At 36.2% G+C, this 18,204-nt stretch overlaps 1 protein-coding gene across 1 annotated transcript in view; it reads right to left on the reverse strand.

Moving 5' to 3' along the window:
• Positions 1–11,044: 11,044 nt before the first annotated feature.
• Positions 11,045–18,204, reverse strand: part of FHL3 (four and a half LIM domains 3) — a 36,736-nt gene continuing 29,576 nt past the window's right edge. The window contains exons 3-6 of the mRNA XM_072419557.1: positions 17,522–17,696; positions 12,125–12,294; positions 11,511–11,697; positions 11,045–11,361 (exon numbers count right to left, since the gene is read on the reverse strand). Coding sequence (XP_072275658.1) covers positions 11,210–11,361; positions 11,511–11,697; positions 12,125–12,294; positions 17,522–17,696 — 684 coding nt within the window. The 3' untranslated portion in view covers positions 11,045–11,209. The remainder of the gene's footprint in view (positions 11,362–11,510; positions 11,698–12,124; positions 12,295–17,521; positions 17,697–18,204) is intronic.

Consider the following 18,204-nt stretch of genomic DNA (forward strand, 5'->3'; position numbering starts at 1 on the left):
CTGACTTCAAAGTTATATTGTTGCAATCTAATCCCTAGTAAAGTGTTGTCTGAGGCTTTACTTTATTCTACCTGCAAAAGAATACGAACATCAACATGTAGTCTGTAAGTGACTTAGTGGTGATAAACAGTAGAGTGAATAAAAAAATGCTAATAATTGTGTCAGGAAGTTATCTATGCAGAATGACAGCTGTTTTTCACTTAAAATTTATGTAGATTCCACTTAGAAAACAGAAGTTACAGTAGTAGTTGCAAAATGCTTCATATTTAGTTCCCAATGCAAGGGCACTGGGTGAAAAAAAAAAAAAAACAGACATAGAGGAGAACAGAACAAAACTGCTAAAGAAATAACTACAACTTTATGCATTTTTAAGTGTAAAGTGTCACATAAAAATCCAGGAAAAACAGGAAAGGTAAGTAGTTTTCTGTGAGCAGAATAAAATGTGACACATGACTATCTCAGTTACCGGTACATGATGCTTTGTCTGGATCATATTATGCATTATGGTGTAAATGTCTACTTTAAAATTGCAAGTCATCGGCCTTTGTAAACAAGCCAGGATATCCGAGTTTGTAAGTATTTATTATTGTACACTTTTTTCAGTTTGTTGAATCTCCCATATTGTTGCAAACCATTGTTCTGTAATTTGGCATTCTGTTGTTTTGTTGACAGTGTAGACACATAACGGCAGATCATCATAGGCCACATAAGTTGCATAATAGGTTCCATTACATCCTGGGACTGGTTGCTCTCTCTCTCTCTCTCTATCTGATTTTGTCTCTAACAGAATCACAAGGCTGAGTTTCTACATTTTGCTGATTTCACTTGTGTTTGACATAACTTTTAGCTTGAACCCGTGAGACAGTCAGCTGTTATAAATTACCTGCCTTTCATGTGGAGCACAATCATACCCCTGTGTTCACTCTGCAGCAACATCTTCACTTGGACAGCAATTTCTTTGATCTCACCCATTACGGGAGGGGTCTGTACTTTTTATCTTAAACACATGATTTTGGTAAAAATGACATTTGTAAGATTGTCATAGCCACATAGTTGTAGATTCCTAAGAAAACAAGTATGAATCATACCAATCATTTGTAAAAGTAAATTTTTTGTTCAGGTTTTGGATAAAGTGGGGAGCTTTTTGTGTTACCACTGAAGAGTTTTCCTAATTTCCCTTCCTAGACACAGAAAAGAGTTAGAAAGGGGAACAGGGGAAACAAGTTTAAAATGTTACAGTTTTGAAACCCATTGGATTGTACATCCCCATTATCACCTCAGCCTAAAATGCAGAAATAAACAACAAATGCAATAATGAAACACACATAAGTGTGAATAATTGAATTCACATAAATAAAGAGAAGTTTTGGCCTTGTCCCTTTTTGGGGTTTACAATAAATAATAATTTAAACTTGAATAACTTATAAATCATAACCATAAACCTTATATAGCCATCAGGTTAAGTCAAAACTTATCACCATGAATCGAAAAGAATTGACCATCATGTGTTTAAATCATTTTAAACACTCTCTATCCACAAATTGGGTGACATTACCCAACGGTTAAGCTGCGTACACACGGCAAATTTTTCTCGCCCGATAATCGGTATCGGCCAATTATCGGGCGAAAATCTGCCGTGTGTACAGTCGGTCGTCGTCCATCGTCCGACGAACGTCCTGGCGGATCCATGGACGATGGACGACGACTGATCCTAATGAAAGGGAAGGGGAGAGCGCGCAGCAGGGTGCCGCTCCGTCGCTCTCCCCCTCCCCTCTCCATAGAGCATGAACGGTGCTGTATGTACAGCACCATTCATGCATCGTGCAGTCTTTTCTCGTTGGAAAGGATCGTGAAAGATCCTTTCCAACGAGAAAAATTGCAGGTGTGTACGCAGCTTTAGGCTTTTAAAACTCTTGAAAACCAAACAGAAAGACTATCTTAAATGTTTAAAAAAAACTTTGTCCATCCACAAAGTGGGTGATAATACCCCCCAATAAAGATAAACTGCAACAGGGTGGGCAGGAAGGAAGTTTGGAGCTTGCTGTTGTAGATAAAACTGCCACAAACCCAAACTAACAGCTCTGTGTGAAGATGAGAGGGCTTTGTTATTGTATATATATATATATATATATATATATATATATATATATATTATCAGCAGAAAATGTGATGATCAGCTGTGACTCACTCTGCGCAACACAGCCTCTCACCCGCTGAGATTCTCCCCAGCACCTCCAGTTAGACTTCACCCTGAAAGAGATAGGAAGACAGCAGACCCATCCAAAATTCTACCGTTTTTTTATTTACTATAAATTGAATTTCAATATTTGTTATTAAAGAAAAAAACGGGGCGAGATGGGGGAAGGGGGGTAACAATTCCATGGGCCACTATACCTCCAAATAATTGTGGAATACTGTTGATCACATAACAGGGCAATTATTTGCAACCCTGCACTACAAACGATACATGTGCAAAAAGAAAAAATAAACAATATAACAAATATAAAGCTTCATAATTGGTACAATGGTTTACCCAGTCCATATGACAAGGTCTGGCTGCCAAGAGCTTTAGCTTTACCCAAGTATTGTTTGTTTCAAAAACAGCCAACAAACTGATTAAAATAAACATAAATGGATATACCCACATTGCATTCTAGTGGAAGTGCAGACATGGAAGTAAAGTTCTGGTGGTGGATGCCCTCTAGAATGTTTTCTCAGGAGACAGTGGTGACCTGTAATCATGGGGAACTATTTCTAAAATCTAAGCTGTGTTTAACAACACTGGCAGTATTTCGACTTTTCTCTACATTTAAATCTTTACTTGAGGCTTCCCAATCATGTGTATCTAAACCAAAACTTTGTTTTAGATGGTAAGCTCTTCTGGGCAGGGTCCTCTCCCCTTGTGTCACTGTTTGTCATTTCCACCCCTTATTTAATGTACAACACTGTGTAATATGTTGGCGCTATATAAATACTGTTTATTATTAATAATAATAATAATAATAATAATATTAATAATAAAATGTGTGGATCAGTTAATAGGGACAGCTGATGTCTATCAGGCAGAAAATAGGGACAGGTGCTATGTGGAGTTTCTCAGTACTGTTGGCTGCTGACTGCTATCAAATCCACAGACATGGTTCTTTAAGAACTTGCTCTGCAGTGCAAGTGACTAAGCAAGATGGCTAGGAACCAGCTTCGGAGAGTTCTGCAGGATCACCTAATTAGGTCTGAACCTAGCCTGAATTTTTTTTGTAATTATTAGAGTGAAAAAGTTTTTTTTTTACTTTTTTCTGTACATATAGATCACTAATTGCAACAGGACATACCATAGTAATAAAGAATAGAAAGGGGAAGAGACAGTAATAATGACTTTATATAATATTATATATATCTTTATATAATATTATCCATAAGGCATTGTAGCATGCACCACCAGAACTGAGAATCAGCATGCTGCAGACTCATGAAATCTGGTGTCCTCAAACATTAAGCTGTGATTTTAGATAAAGAACTTTAATCCTTGGGTTATACAAACAGAGCCACTGCTATCGGAAGAGTTGCAGAAAGCTGAGCTACACTGACCTTGTCTGTCTGGAATGTCCTTTTTGAGAAAGACTGGCTGATGTTTGCCAGGAACTGGAAGCCATGTTGGTAGAGACACCTTACATAAGCATCACAAATATTTGATAATGTAGGCCCAATCATACATAATTTATTAATGTGTAGATTCCTCCCAGTGAATATAGATCTTGTGACAATTGCTGAAAAGTGAAGTTTGTAGAGATGGCCTCTTCTGAATATTAAAGACAGAAAACAGAGAACATGGTTATTATTATTATACAGTATTTATATAGCGCCATCATATTACGCAGCGCTGTACAAAGTCCATAGTCGTGTCAGTAACTGTCCCTCAAAGCAGCTCACAATCTATGTCCCCACTATGGTTATGTGTCATTAGCAATGGTCTCCATTTTATTTTAAAAAGTAAGGTCATATGTGGGAAACACATACATGTTGCAGGAGTGTCCAAAAGTCATAGAACTGAACAGGAGTTCTAAACCATAGCCATTCTACTAAAAATGCTGTTTTCATTGTTGTTCAATGTGTTCTGCTTGGACCAGATAATGTAATTGTCCCCTAGCTTTTGGACTGTAAGCGCTTTTGGGCAGGGTTCTTTTTTCTTCTTGTGTCATTGTTTGTATCTGTCTGTCATTTCTAACCAATTTTTATTTTGTATACAGCGGTTAAGATAGCAGACCTTCTAGCCACATTGCTGTTGATAAATCTTTACATATTGGCTATGGACAATATTAAACATAACAGAGCTGTGTGTACAACGCTCATTTGTTTATTTCAAACTCATTCAAACAATCATGAAGGATCCAGCAACAATCCTCTGACATCCGGACAGTAGTAAAAGTATTAAATTGTAAAATCTGTAGATTCTTGAAACTCATCATGTGACACTCCACCGTTGCTTTATCTTCAATATACAAACACATTACCATCTGACAGCAAAATTATTGGCTCACCTTACAGTGGCCAGTTACAATCCAACCAATCTGTCACCAACTTGTATTCTTGGCCATACAATGGGTTTAATAAATAGGTCTATACAGAACCCAATTTTTAGCTAATTAATCTGTCATCAGCTTGTATATATTGCTCATCTGACTCATGCAGAATAATACCCACTTAAATACTATACAAGCAAGATTGCAGGTCGTGATGATTTGACCACATCTGTAAATGCATGCAGTCATAAAGTTGTATGATTCAGATTTTCTGCAGACATACAGGTGTGTCAGATTATACTAGATAAGAAATATTACATTTCTTATGACATGTTTAATGCTTATTTTATAGACCATGGAAATATTGCATGAAATGTTATACATATAGAGGGAAGCAAATCTCAAGACTACACTGCTGCTATGCAAGCAATATATATATATATTTATATATATATATATATATAATAGTCACCTCACTCAGATATATCATCATGCCTAGGAGGGGTTAATATAGTTTCCTTTGTAACATGCTTCCAGGAGAGCTGCTGGGAGTCCTTCCACAGAGGAGACATGGTGCCTGAATACCCATGACAAGGATAAAATCCAGATGTGTCCCATGCTCCCTCCACCCCCAAACCCAGCCCTGCACAAATCCTTTTTCATTTCCTTTTTTGGCTAAAAACACAGAGCTCCCAATCCATTTCAAGAGCACCCTGTAGTCTGTTAGCAATAAACCCTGGACTGTTACAGTTAAGATTTTAACTCATTGTTCACCGAGGATCACAAAAGTTTTGTGATAGAAACAAGCTGTTTTATACTGCTTATCTCAGAACAAAATATGACTTAGGTGCCATTCAGATAGGATTCTGCAATATAAATAGAGCACTTTTTGTAATTAGGCAAATGCTATGCTCTGTAAAGCCCACCAAACACTAAAAGCAATAGATTTTTCAATACACAAATTGCGACTATACATAGTCTAGTGAAATGTTATTTTAAAGCAACAGATTTCCATAAGGATCAGTTATTAGTAATACAGTATTATGTAAATAAACTCATTTGTTTCTGCATTACAATTATAGATAAAAGCTGTATAAAGTACATTACTTGTATGATATGTATGCCTTGAATGAAATTAAGATATTACATGTCCCATAGATTGGCCAGTTGTAGGGAAAAGTGGTACACATGACCATTTAAATTGTTGGACAGTGAAATCTGTTGTTTTGAAGAGTGTATTATTATTATTACACAGTATTTATATAGCGCCAACATATTATGCAGCGCTGTACAAAGTCGTCATATCACTAGCTGTCCCTCAAAAGGGCTCACAATCTAATGTCATCTCATCTCAGTCATATGTCTTTTTAAAACAGTCCAAGGTCAATTTTAGGGGGCAGCCAATTAACCTAACTGCATGTTTTTGGGATGTTGGAGGAAACCCATGCAAACGCATGGAGAACCTGCAAACTCCATGCAGATAGTGCCGTCTGACATTCAAGCCTGGGACCCAGCGCTGCAAAGACTAGAGTGCTAACCACTCGTAGCCACCGTGCTGCCCTGTACACCATGCATATGACCTGTTTACACTGTGCAATTAAATAATGATACATACAAGGCTGATTCAAAAAAAAAAGTAATTACATATCAATTCATTTCCATTATGCCTTTAAAAGTAATCGGCTTATCAGAACTTGTATTATTAGTGCATATAGTAGAGGTACGACAAAGCAGATACTCACTTTAAACTGACACTTTGGAGAACTTTGTGTAAATCTCAGTATACAAGGCAGGTAACAGCCAATGGTGGACTAAGTTAGGGTTGCCAACAGCTTTTATTTTCGTAAATGTTCCTTTTTTCATTAAGAATTTTTCTTAGCTTTGCAGTTGTGCATAAAGTAGAGCAGTATGAACTATATAATGTACAGCATACAGAGTACACTTACCTGTGTACATACCATGCAGCATAGGCATTAGATTATAGGGTTTAGAAGTATATAATATATAGCACAGTACATATAATGAAGTCTATGTATAAGTATATGGTATGAACAGCAATACTGTGGCAAGCTTGAATTTGTAACTGAGTGCAGTTATTTGAAATATGTAAAGCACAGCATGCTGTACTCTATCTGCACTCTAGAGCATGTAATATACAGCACAGTGTAAAGAGTTTAGGAGTCTGTAGTATGTATTATACACATATTTAGAGTTCAGCAGTTCAGATTATAACATGAACATCTCAATGTGTCCCAGGGGTGTCCCAAAGAAGACAATGCAGAACAAAGTGCACAGCATTAGTAATCATAGAGTAGTCATGAATATGTAATTTACAATACAGCATACAGAATGCAGCCATCTGGAGAATGCAAAGTTCAATGGAGCATACAGTGTGCACTGGTTTGTAAAATGTAATTTACAGCACAGTGTAATGATCTGGAGAATGACACAAAGCACAACAAAGTTTGATGTATATAGCACAGCCTGGACATTAAAGTTCAGTGGTCTGGAGTATGTAACAAACAACAGATACCCCTGAGAATCTTTAAACTTTCTGACACCATATTTTAGAGGCCGAAATGAAAGTAAAAGTGGTTGCCTACCCATTATAATCTAGATGGTGCATTATTAATGGCGAATAAGCCACATGATATTATGTTTTCTGTAAGGATGACTGAGGTGCTAGGTGGGCAGGGAGTTGGTAAAACATGTAGTGTAAGTAGGCCAAGACTTTAGCTGGGAATTTCCTGACTAAACCTACTAACTGGAGTCATGTCTGCACAGGTATGTAAGACAGGCATGTCTGCAGAAAACCACATGCAACCATTTTCCTTTTATAGTAATTATAGTGTTTGAATCTTTTTTCAAGTTATTCCACTTCAACCAATAACAATTATTAAAATTATATAGCAATATAGTGTTTTCATAAATGTGGCCCCCCATTTGAAGCACTGACAATGTTAGATTAGTAGTATGTAGCCCTGAAGAGTTGCCACCAATTCATGAAAAGGTAACAAACCTTTTTCTTAAAAGTAACAAACTGTTATAAATGTTAGAGATTTGGTTCTACAAATCTTTGTATTTTCTGATTCTTTCCATTACACCTTCTTTATAACATCCAACATGCTTAAATGGATTACACAAGTTTACTCGCCCTTTCCACTTAAAAATAAGGTGACATAAGGTGAGCATTATGCTTTTATGGCTAAATCGAAGAAAATGCCAATGAACACTTTGTCTGGAGACCACAGCTGAAACATTTTATTACAATTTAAAAAAAAAAAAAAGATTTTTGGCTTAAAACTGAATACATAACAAGAAAAAAAAAACCAAACACAAAAACTTTGATTATTGCTCTTCTCAAAACTCTGATAAGCCTGCATCAAAGTCTTTATGATAAAATACATGCTATGAGAAAACAAAATAAACATGCATAGTATTAATCATGAGGAAATAAAGGACCTTGCCTTGGTAGAAGCCGTAATCATTGCTCTGCAACACAACATGACTTCTACTTGCAATGAATGGGTCAACACAAAAAAGCATGTTACTATATTTGCCTTTTATATAATATACTACAGAATAAAATGCTGTGAAATAGAGACCAAAGTGTATGCCATTACTACACTTAGGAATATGATAAAGCATGAGAAAAAATATTAAGTCTTGTTTTCACTAAACCTGAATCAGATTGGTTCTTCTTTGTGATTTATTTGTCTAAACTGCCCAGTAATGAATTACATACAGGTAAAGACAGGCCAATATTATATCTATAGATGATACAATGTAAAAATACTAAAATAGCATTTATGTGCAGAACTTCAGCAACAGCATTCAATCAGACAAGGCATACTCATAGAACGTTTTTTTTTTAATCAAAACTGTTAGCATGACAAATTTCCCTAAACAGGACATAATTTGTGCTATTAACAAGCCGAAAATAAAGGGGTTTCTGCCCAGCAAGCTATACTGCTGTGAGAGTATGAGCTACCCCAGGCACCAAAATTTTGTACCTTACTTTCCTAAGGACTAATTTACACGTATAGTAGAGCTGTGGTACTGTTACTGCTTTCCAGATGCCCAAAATAAAATGCTAGGTGTCACGGTGTTTGCAGCTTGTTTTAGAAGTAGTTGACAGGAGTTTAAGTTTTGCCCGATGGGTTTAAGGATCTATAGGGGCTAGTAATAAAATTAAAACTGACTGAAGAGATGAGGCAGACAGATTAAGATTCATGCACTACACATCCAGCAACAAGACTACAAGAATATTGAAGAGCAATCCTGGTGCAAAAAGGTCCACAATTTACACCAACATTAGTTAGAGAGTTAATAGACTACACATCTGTTGAAGTCTAAATGTGAAAGCAAAAGGAACAGCATAATATTTGCTATACTGCCTAATACTGTCAATGAGTGGGTTGGAATCTAATGCTTATTGGTACTAGTTTCCTGATCAGATAAAAATGCTGGCTTATCATTACACGAGGCCAACCAGTGAATGGATTGTGCTTGGCAGCAATACACATAGCACACTGAACAAATCATCAACAGCGTAAGTTTCATTATAGAGAATAATGACCCTTTACGGGAAGCTGACAAGTAGCAGCTGCACTAACATGCTAATATGTTGTAATATATCGCTAGTTGCTTTCACACTAACAAGAAAAAATAAAGTTAAAATAAATGTTACATCATTGTAGCTGCTGATTATAATTGCACATCATTTCCGTGGCTTCAGAAATATCATCAACATGATCTCAGTCAATGCATATGACGTACATGATTTTATACTTCAAAAGTGCCATGTTTTGGTACGTGCCACATCTTCCTAAACACAATTTACTTAGCTTTGTGCGTGTAACTCAAAACACAAGAGTCTTTTCACTAGTCATGTCAGTTGACTTTTCAGCGCAATCAGTCATGATATTAAAAAATTGATGTTGGATTCACACCAGGAGCATTGAGTTATAGGTTTATGTGAGTTACTGTATGACATCAAGACACATCCGTATGCTTCTGGTGTAAATGAATCCTGAGGATGTCAGTGATTTTAAATGTTGGGGCTTCTTTAAATTCCTTTACTAGAGACTAGAGACAAGTAGCACCACTTACAAGAAAGTGAGACCACAGTGAACTCTGTATGTAAGGTACATTTTGAAATCCTTCTGCTATGTGATAACATGTATATATACATACACATATATATTTCATTTTGAATGTTTTATTAGTTCACTAAAAGCTTTACCTAATCCATCTCCACTATTTTTGGTTTTCATTGTATCACACCCTGATGCCCAATCTCCTTTGTGGGTTTTTTTTTGGTCACATGAGTAGCATGAGCTTGGCATGTGATGTACTAAATACTGTCTACATACACACGTTGGACTTTTTCAGTCTTTTACTATCCTTTCAAATGACAAAAGACTGAAAGATGCATGAATGACCATGTACATAAAGTGCAATTTTGCTGTATGGAGAGGGGGAGAACGAGCGGGCAGCACCCAACTGCGCTCTCTCCCCTTCACTTGCATAATGCTCATTCGACGTTCGTGAATCCACCAGGAAGGATTCATGAATGACAACGGCCGGCCGATGTACACATGTCAGATTCTTGTCCGATACTAGCTCTAAAACCATAACTGGATGGGAATCATGATGTGTGTACAGTGCCCAACAAAACTTGTTTCTTCTGTTACCTAAGGATTTAGTTTTGAGGTTTATATGCCAATTAGTGTAGAATGTATCCTTACCACTTTTGTTTACCTAAATGTAAACTCTGGGAATCTTTAACCAAACTGTAAGGGTTTAACACCTTTTGGCCTAGGGTACCATTAGAATGAAGTCCCCACAGGCTTCCTTATCTCTGTGTGATGAGACCCTTATATCAGTATTTTGTTGGTCTTTGGCACTGACATGATCATGTACAATGCATGTAGGAATACCTAGACCCATCCGCAACCAAGAATGTTGGAAAAGGAGGGTACCAGCTGCCAGGTAAGTGAAGGTTACAAAAATTTAGACATAAATAAGCATTTAAATCTTGAAGCATCATTGAAAGGACAGTAGTTAAATTCACTCGGAGTTCAGCTTTATTATATGTGAGAGTAGTTTATCTTTAAGTGGAAATGGTGTTTGCCACAAGCCATGTCTCTAAACAGAATTCTTGTTGTAATAACTTTCCACAGCCTTGTCAGTGTAACTGGGAACATTACATACGGCACATGAGACTGAACTGGTCATATCATGACATTGAAGCTCATCACTTCAAGTAGCTATTTTCAGAGCCTAAGGCATCTCGCTCCACAGTGTTATTTGGATCCTAGTGAGCTGTGAAATGTGACATGAAATATTATTTATCAACAGAAACCGAAGCTTAAGAAAATATTTTTCCTTCAGTTGAAAAACAAAAAAAAAAAAAAACCCCAAAAACTAATATTACATTCTTACTGAAAAATACCAGCATCATTTACGGCATAATAAAAAATTACTATTAACCCCAGGAGCAATAAAATACGCAATACACATAAAAATACAACAACTGTAATAGATAGTACATGAAAATACTGTGCAAAGTCTAAAAGCCTGTTTACAGATTTCTTTTTCAGCTGGGCAATTTAAATTGTATTGCTTCTTATTGGGGTTATGCGGGTCCATGACAAAGGATGTTCACCCATGACTTGGAAGATGGAAGTCTAAAGATCACTATTACAGTCACGGCACAGAATGTCACCATTATCTGGAATAAATCCTTTCCCCACCAACGAACATGAGCAACGGGAACAGTTAAAGCAGCTGTGATGCCAGTGACGGTCTTCAAAGGTGACATACTTTCCTCCTCCAAAACCTGAAAGAAAATGAAAAATGGTTAATACATTTTTTGGTTTTACCAAATATAAATTAATCAGTAAACAGGTACTTTTGTAATTAGGCTTAAATGTATTAATTTTCTTTTGGTAACCATATGTAGTAAGACACCACTGAGGTGTAACATACCTGTGATGGGTTTAGTGCAGCCAAAACACTTTTTGGCATAGATGTTTCCAAAGCACTTGATGCAGTATGGCTTGTCATCCTGAGAGGTGAACTGTGTACCAGCTAGCTGGGTCTTGCATCCCGTGCAGACAAAACATTCTTTGTGCCATGGCTCATCTCGGTAAGTCACTCCACCTTTATTTAGAGTCTGCAAGAAATGGATTAAAGGACTTAAGTTACATAAATGTGCATGATATAATAATGTTGTTTTTCTGTTTACATTGAAGATGGTTTAAAAATTATTCTTATACTAATTATCATTAATTAATATATATATATATATATATATATTTATAGCCCTTTATAGATTATGGAAGGTTTAATAAAGTAATATCTATTATTTAACTGTAAAATGGCAATACTTTCACTGTAGAAACTCTGTGAAAGTATTGCCCAGGTCTACATTTTGGGTTTATTTTATTTTTGTGCATTATTGTTGCTTTATCAGAGTCTTTCTGGGTATATTAGACAATAAAACAAAGTATAGTGGGGTGCAGGGTCTACTTAAGGTAGTCACAAAAATATATACCCATATAAACAAAATAAGACACTCATCCAGTGAAAAATCTATCTACCTTTTTGCAATGTGTGCAACGTGGTGCAAACTTGCTCTCGTAGCATGGGATGCAGTAATGGGCCTGGTTTTCTGGGATAAAAGAACGCGATCCAATGGGCTGCTTGCAGCTATTGCAGATAAAGCAATGCTCGTGCCAGGTCTGCCCATTGTATTCCAATTTGCGGGAGCCTGCAAAAATAAAACAAAGGGTTATGTATGAACTCCGGGAATTTGGAAAACATTGTGCCAAGTTCTAAAATGAAGCAATGATACTTTGTATAATTTTTGTACAAACAAGTCAGTTTCCAGACATTTTAACATTATAGGGTAACAATAAATTACTTGACAATTAGTCATAAACACAGTTTGCAGTGTTTTTTTAACCTACTCTCTTTTTATATATTTTTACTAAATTTCCCCAAATGACATATGTTTAACATTAATCTGTTTATTTGTAAAATAGCTAAATCCGCACTCTGGTGGAAAAACCCTGTAATCTGCTTGTTTTGTCTATGATGAATATGGTGAGTAAGGTGATATACTTTATTGCTTCTTCAGGCTTTCTACTCTTGTGTGACCGGCCCCTTCACTGACTAACCAGTTAGGGGTTTCTGACATTATTCCATACAATGCATTGTATAGTAGGATGAAGAACATCCACAAACTTTCTTGAGGATTGGACAGCAGAAGAGAGCACTGTCTAAAGGGAAAATAAGTAATCTTCTTGACCATACACTCTGATAACTACCAATTTTCTTACATCTAGTTTGGAACCACTGGTGACCCACGTTCGAATTTTGGTAATTATGGACCTGATTTTTTAAAACTCTTTAAGACTGGAGAACACTTATATGGATAAAAGAAATATTTCCAGATTTGCATTATCACCTAGGTTCTCCCATGATAGTCTATCCTTCAAAGTCTTGGGGAGCTTTAATAAATTAGACCCAATGCGTCACTGACTAGAAGAGTGTCTCCAATAGTCAAATCTAAATGCTGGAGGCAAAAAAAGAATGTTTGTTTTATCTGTGATGATAAAGCTGAGTAAATATGTATGCTGCAATTCATGGAATATGTAGCCGTAGCAGCATTGAGAAAATGTGGGTTCACCAGACACCATGGTAAAACCTGGTGAGATAATGCAATGGTCATTTATTGCTATATTACTTTACACATGGACAAGCCTTTCAAATATGTGAATTCCTAGTGATTCCTACATTCATCTTTGTGTGCTACAAAATATAATAAGAAAACCACTTAGCATGATAATGAACCATACAAACTCTAACAGAACTCCAGGTTATCACTAACATTAAAAAGCAGGTTTACTAAAATGTAAAAAGAAATAAAACTGTTTTACCTTTAAATAACTATTCATATGTAGAAAAATGGGAAAATAGATCTTTTCATTCAATTGGATATCTAAAGTACTTTATTACTACATTAACCAGGGTTAGATTTTCATCTCTGGAACAAGTAGGCACACTTGTGACCAAACAACCCAGTGTTCAATCTAGAAAAAGTTTCAAGCTGCGTGTCAAGAAATTGAAGGTGGGTGGAAGTCCGTGTATTGTGACCCAACTCCTCAGTAACCACCCAAAAAGAGCTAGGTGGTTCCTGAAAAGTGCCGGGTGGTACACCCAGCTAAAGGGGGCTGGGGAGGACACAGTACCCCATCACCTTTTTTACCAAGAATGCTTTCTCGTCATACTTATCCTCTATAACTTTCTCTACTATACTGTGATATCCGATATTAGATATCTATTTCTACTGATGGTGAAAAAAATAGCTGGCTTAAAATGTTTTCTACAAAGCAGTACCCTTATCACTGTAGCCTAAAGTAACTAACCCATGGTTTCCAACTGTAAATCCAACTATTGCATATCATACCCTAAATTTCAAAGTATGGATAGTACAATTTTTGGCACTCAATTCATAAAAGCAGTATTAAAGAATGACATAAAAATGCCTTAAAATCTTCTATCTCATCTCTAAGTGTTCCAGAAGGGGCTGCTAGGGGTTCCTTGAACCATGAGACGTTTGTGCCTCTCAAGTCAATTGCTCTCAGGTCAGTTACCACTGACAGCAAATACCTATTTGGCCGTCTACAAGCCTGGAATTCTTCTACTGATCAGTGAGGTAAGAAGCATTCACCCTACTGACCACCAAACCAATGTACTGTAAGCTGGGGATATAGAAATTAAAGGAGGGGTTCCCTAAGACTTAAAAGTTATTTCACATTTTCTTCCATGTTAAAAAGCTTAATAAAGACTCCTTTAGCTCATGGTTACATCAGCCACTATGCACATTATAACTTTACTGCAGAATGAACTATGCATATACAAGTTTCTGGTGACATAATCCAGAAACTGATAAATGACACTAAAGTGTCCCTTCCCACATAACTTCTACAAAATAACCCTGCTCTTCTGGTATCTGATATTACAAGGAGGCTTCCTTCACTGCTCCACATTTCCCATTCCAGCTTTCACTGCCATCTTCTGTGAACTCAAATCAGGAGAACAAAATTATCTGTTTTCTAGGAAAAGTCCACAAGGGCTTAGGGGATTTTAAATATTTATAGCTTGGAGAATCCTTTAATCCTGTTACTCTTGTCCCAAGAAGACTTTTAAGTAATACAAATCAGCCTCCGAGCCAAGACAGAAACAGAATATTGCTTCGGTTAAACCCACAGAAGACTAACATGCAGCCTGATATGAACCAGATTACAAAGCAGAACGTTACTTAATTAACTGACAACATAACCCATCGTCACCTAACTTTTAATCTAACATCTCAAGATACAGAAAAAAACAATTCTATACAGACTAGCACTTTATATACATCATGGAGCACTGCATATTTCTACAGAGTATTGAACTATATGAATAAATATTCAAGTGCATTCTCATCTTGGATATAAGCCCAGGGAAAACCCAAGGTGCAGTTTTTAATGGCCTTGCAATTGGCCATACATGGCTAGATCTTTCCTTTAATACAACAAATAGTCCAGGATTTGACTGATCTCCAAAAGATTGTCAAGAAATTATTTATTGATATAGCACAGCATACAGCTGTATTTTGTAATGTGTTGCTGAACATAACCATTTATATCAGTGTTTTCGTCTGGTAGAGATTTCAGTTTATTGTTCCCATCACACTCAAAAGTTGTCCATGAAAGGCAAGATCTTTCAGCAAGCAGTATGATTTGCCTATCCAAATAATGTGTTATTTTTCTTATTTAAAGGGGGAAAATCCCAAAACTTGCAGCATAGATCCTCAATGCTGAACTCCTTCAGGGGCATACTTCCTGTACTGCACCAACATACTCAATAGTGGTAAAGGGAAACCATATAAGTGGCCAAATGGCCTACACCGAATGTGACCTTCCTTTTTTTACTGTTCATCTGGATTTGTCATTTTGTAAAATGACTAGACAGGTTAGCCAACCATGCAAACAAAAAAACTGTAAATAAGATGTATATGAGCGAATATGCTATATACATAGTGTTATATACCTATAACCTCTAATATTTTGTGTGAGTCATCTGGGTAGACACATTTAAAATCCTAACAACATTTTTACTGTCAAATACCTATACCGTGAAAGCATCCTTACAATGACTCATCCGTCTGCTCATTAAAAGAATGATTTCACAGGCCTCAAGCCTCAGGCAGCAAACATTTTCCAACATTAATAAGGAATTGTTTAACATTGTTAGAGATTTTGTCATTTTCACAAATGCTTTTTTTAATCAGTCACCACCTATACCCTTAATGCTAAAATCTCCATTGTTCTGGCTGAAAAAGTGGCCTGGGTATGATCTGCTTTACCTGAACCAAAAATCTATCGTTTTGTAAACATACATTGCGACTGTATTTTAATTTTAGTGAAAAGAGAAGCAGGCAAGCATAAGCAAAGCCAGCACCAAATGCATCAAGTGCACATAGCATAGCATGTACAAATACTCTATAGAGTCAAAAGTTTAATTGAGCACAGAGCATAACAAAAGTTTGAGAGAAAATGATCTCTACCAGTGCCTTCATATTTTAGCATAATCATAAGAAAAAACAACTCCTAAAGCTTATCTAAAACTAAAAGCAAATATTTCATATATATCAGATTTACTGTGCTTAGATGTGGTGTGTGCATTTAAATTTAGTTTTTCAGCAAGTACAGAAAATACTTGTTGATTTCACCAGAAGGGCAGTGTTTTTGACACTTTCTGTAAGATGAACTAGAAGCATAAAGTACCTTATCTCTACTGTAATAACATGAAGTCACAGCAATAACTTTGTGTGGTAGTCATGGTTGCCTCCATAGATACAGTGGAGAAAAAAACAGACATGAAGAGACAGGTACTGGACCTGAAGGATGAGCATGTGAAAAATAATGATAAAAAGAAACAAATGCTTATACTACATCTAAAGGTTGGTAGGCAGCAATAAATTTAATTTAGTTTAGATACAGTAAACTTATTGTTGAAAAATCTACTGCTGATGGAAAACCTCTGGGGCATTTTACTAGTAACCAAGCAAACAACATGAATAATATGTGAATGTTGAAGGAAATTAGTCTGTAAACTCCTCTAGGGTGTAGAAAGATGTGCATGGTTCATTATTCTCTGTGGAGTCTGCTGACACTATAAAAATGAATATCCATAATATTCATGTAAGGATTAAATGAGTATGAAGTCATATAGAGAGAGATTCTACAGTGTACTGACACTCTGTCAAACATCTTCCAGCAATTTGGCTCTATCCCTGTTTTTGCAAACTTTGCCAAGGACCTAATATTAATACATTTCACTTCTGTACCTCCCTTGTCTTTTCACTAGACTGAAAAAGGGAGAGGTGCCAAGTAGTTTTAATTTTTTTTTTCATTAATAAAGACAATTACCATTCTATTATAAAGTCTACTGGACCACTAAATCTTAATGTGAAAACTAACACCCTACTATTTGCAGATAAATAGGTGCAAAATCAGTTCTGTTTTAGCATCCATTATAGGCAGTGGACCTTGGCCAATAATGCATGGACGGCATTAACGTCCACAAATATGGTCATGCAAACATATGGACAATCTACAGAGACATTATTGATTGGTGACCCATTACAAAATTATAGAGCATGAGGAGTAGAACTAAAATAGGATCAATAAAGGCATCAAAGATTTAGCTTTACATAAGGTGAATTATGAGATGTGTACATTTCAACACTAGTTTCAAAGGTTTTTACTAGGAACAGCAAAAACCACCTAAAGGACACCTTGCCGCTGAACCTTAGAAAATTAAAAAAAGCTGGTTCCCCACTCAATAGAGGCTTGGATACATTTGCACTACAGTCACAGGACAGCTGCTTTCTATTGGAGCCCAATGCTAAGGAAAGATAAAAATCTATTATTGTCCATAGGTACCTGGCATGACTGTCTTTTCACAACTGACACACTTGGAGGAGAATTCACTGCAGTAACAATCATTGCACAGTAGTTCGTCATCTTGACATGTGAAAGGCTCATCTGCCAAAGAACGCTCACATCGAAAGCAACGGAAACAGTTCTCGTGATAATGACGATCCTCATAGTAGAGTTCCTGTAAAGGAATGGCAAAATTTATGAACACCATTTAATTCAATATACAAAACTACTCACACTGTAACATATAAAGGTACATGATTTAATATCAGTATTTTTTTTTGGTGATTCCGACCAGTAATAAAGTGTTGCACTGCAATAAAGTTGCACACCTTACATATGAAATTGCTAGTATTTTGTTCTCAGCAAACACTGGTTTCAATTTATTATATTGATGGGAATAGACTCTTGAAAACAAGAACATTTCAGGTAGAAGTTGGAAACAGCCTAAATTACATTATCATGCCACTAAAACAATGCTCTTAGTTTTTAACAATGTAGATAACACAGGAAAGTATTTCTTCTTGGACAGGATAATAGAGTCCAAGGGGAGAAGATTCTGATAACGAAGAATAGAGTGTTCCTTTTTCTTCATTAAAAGCACAGATTATCCAGCAAATAAATGAGCTCTCTTAAAGCGGAACAAAATGTAAAAATTAAGAAAAATGCAACCAGCAGATGCAACA

The sequence above is a fragment of the Pyxicephalus adspersus genome, chromosome 1 (genome assembly GCF_032062135.1).
Source record: "Pyxicephalus adspersus chromosome 1, UCB_Pads_2.0, whole genome shotgun sequence".
Taxonomy (NCBI): Eukaryota; Metazoa; Chordata; class Amphibia; order Anura; family Pyxicephalidae; genus Pyxicephalus; species Pyxicephalus adspersus.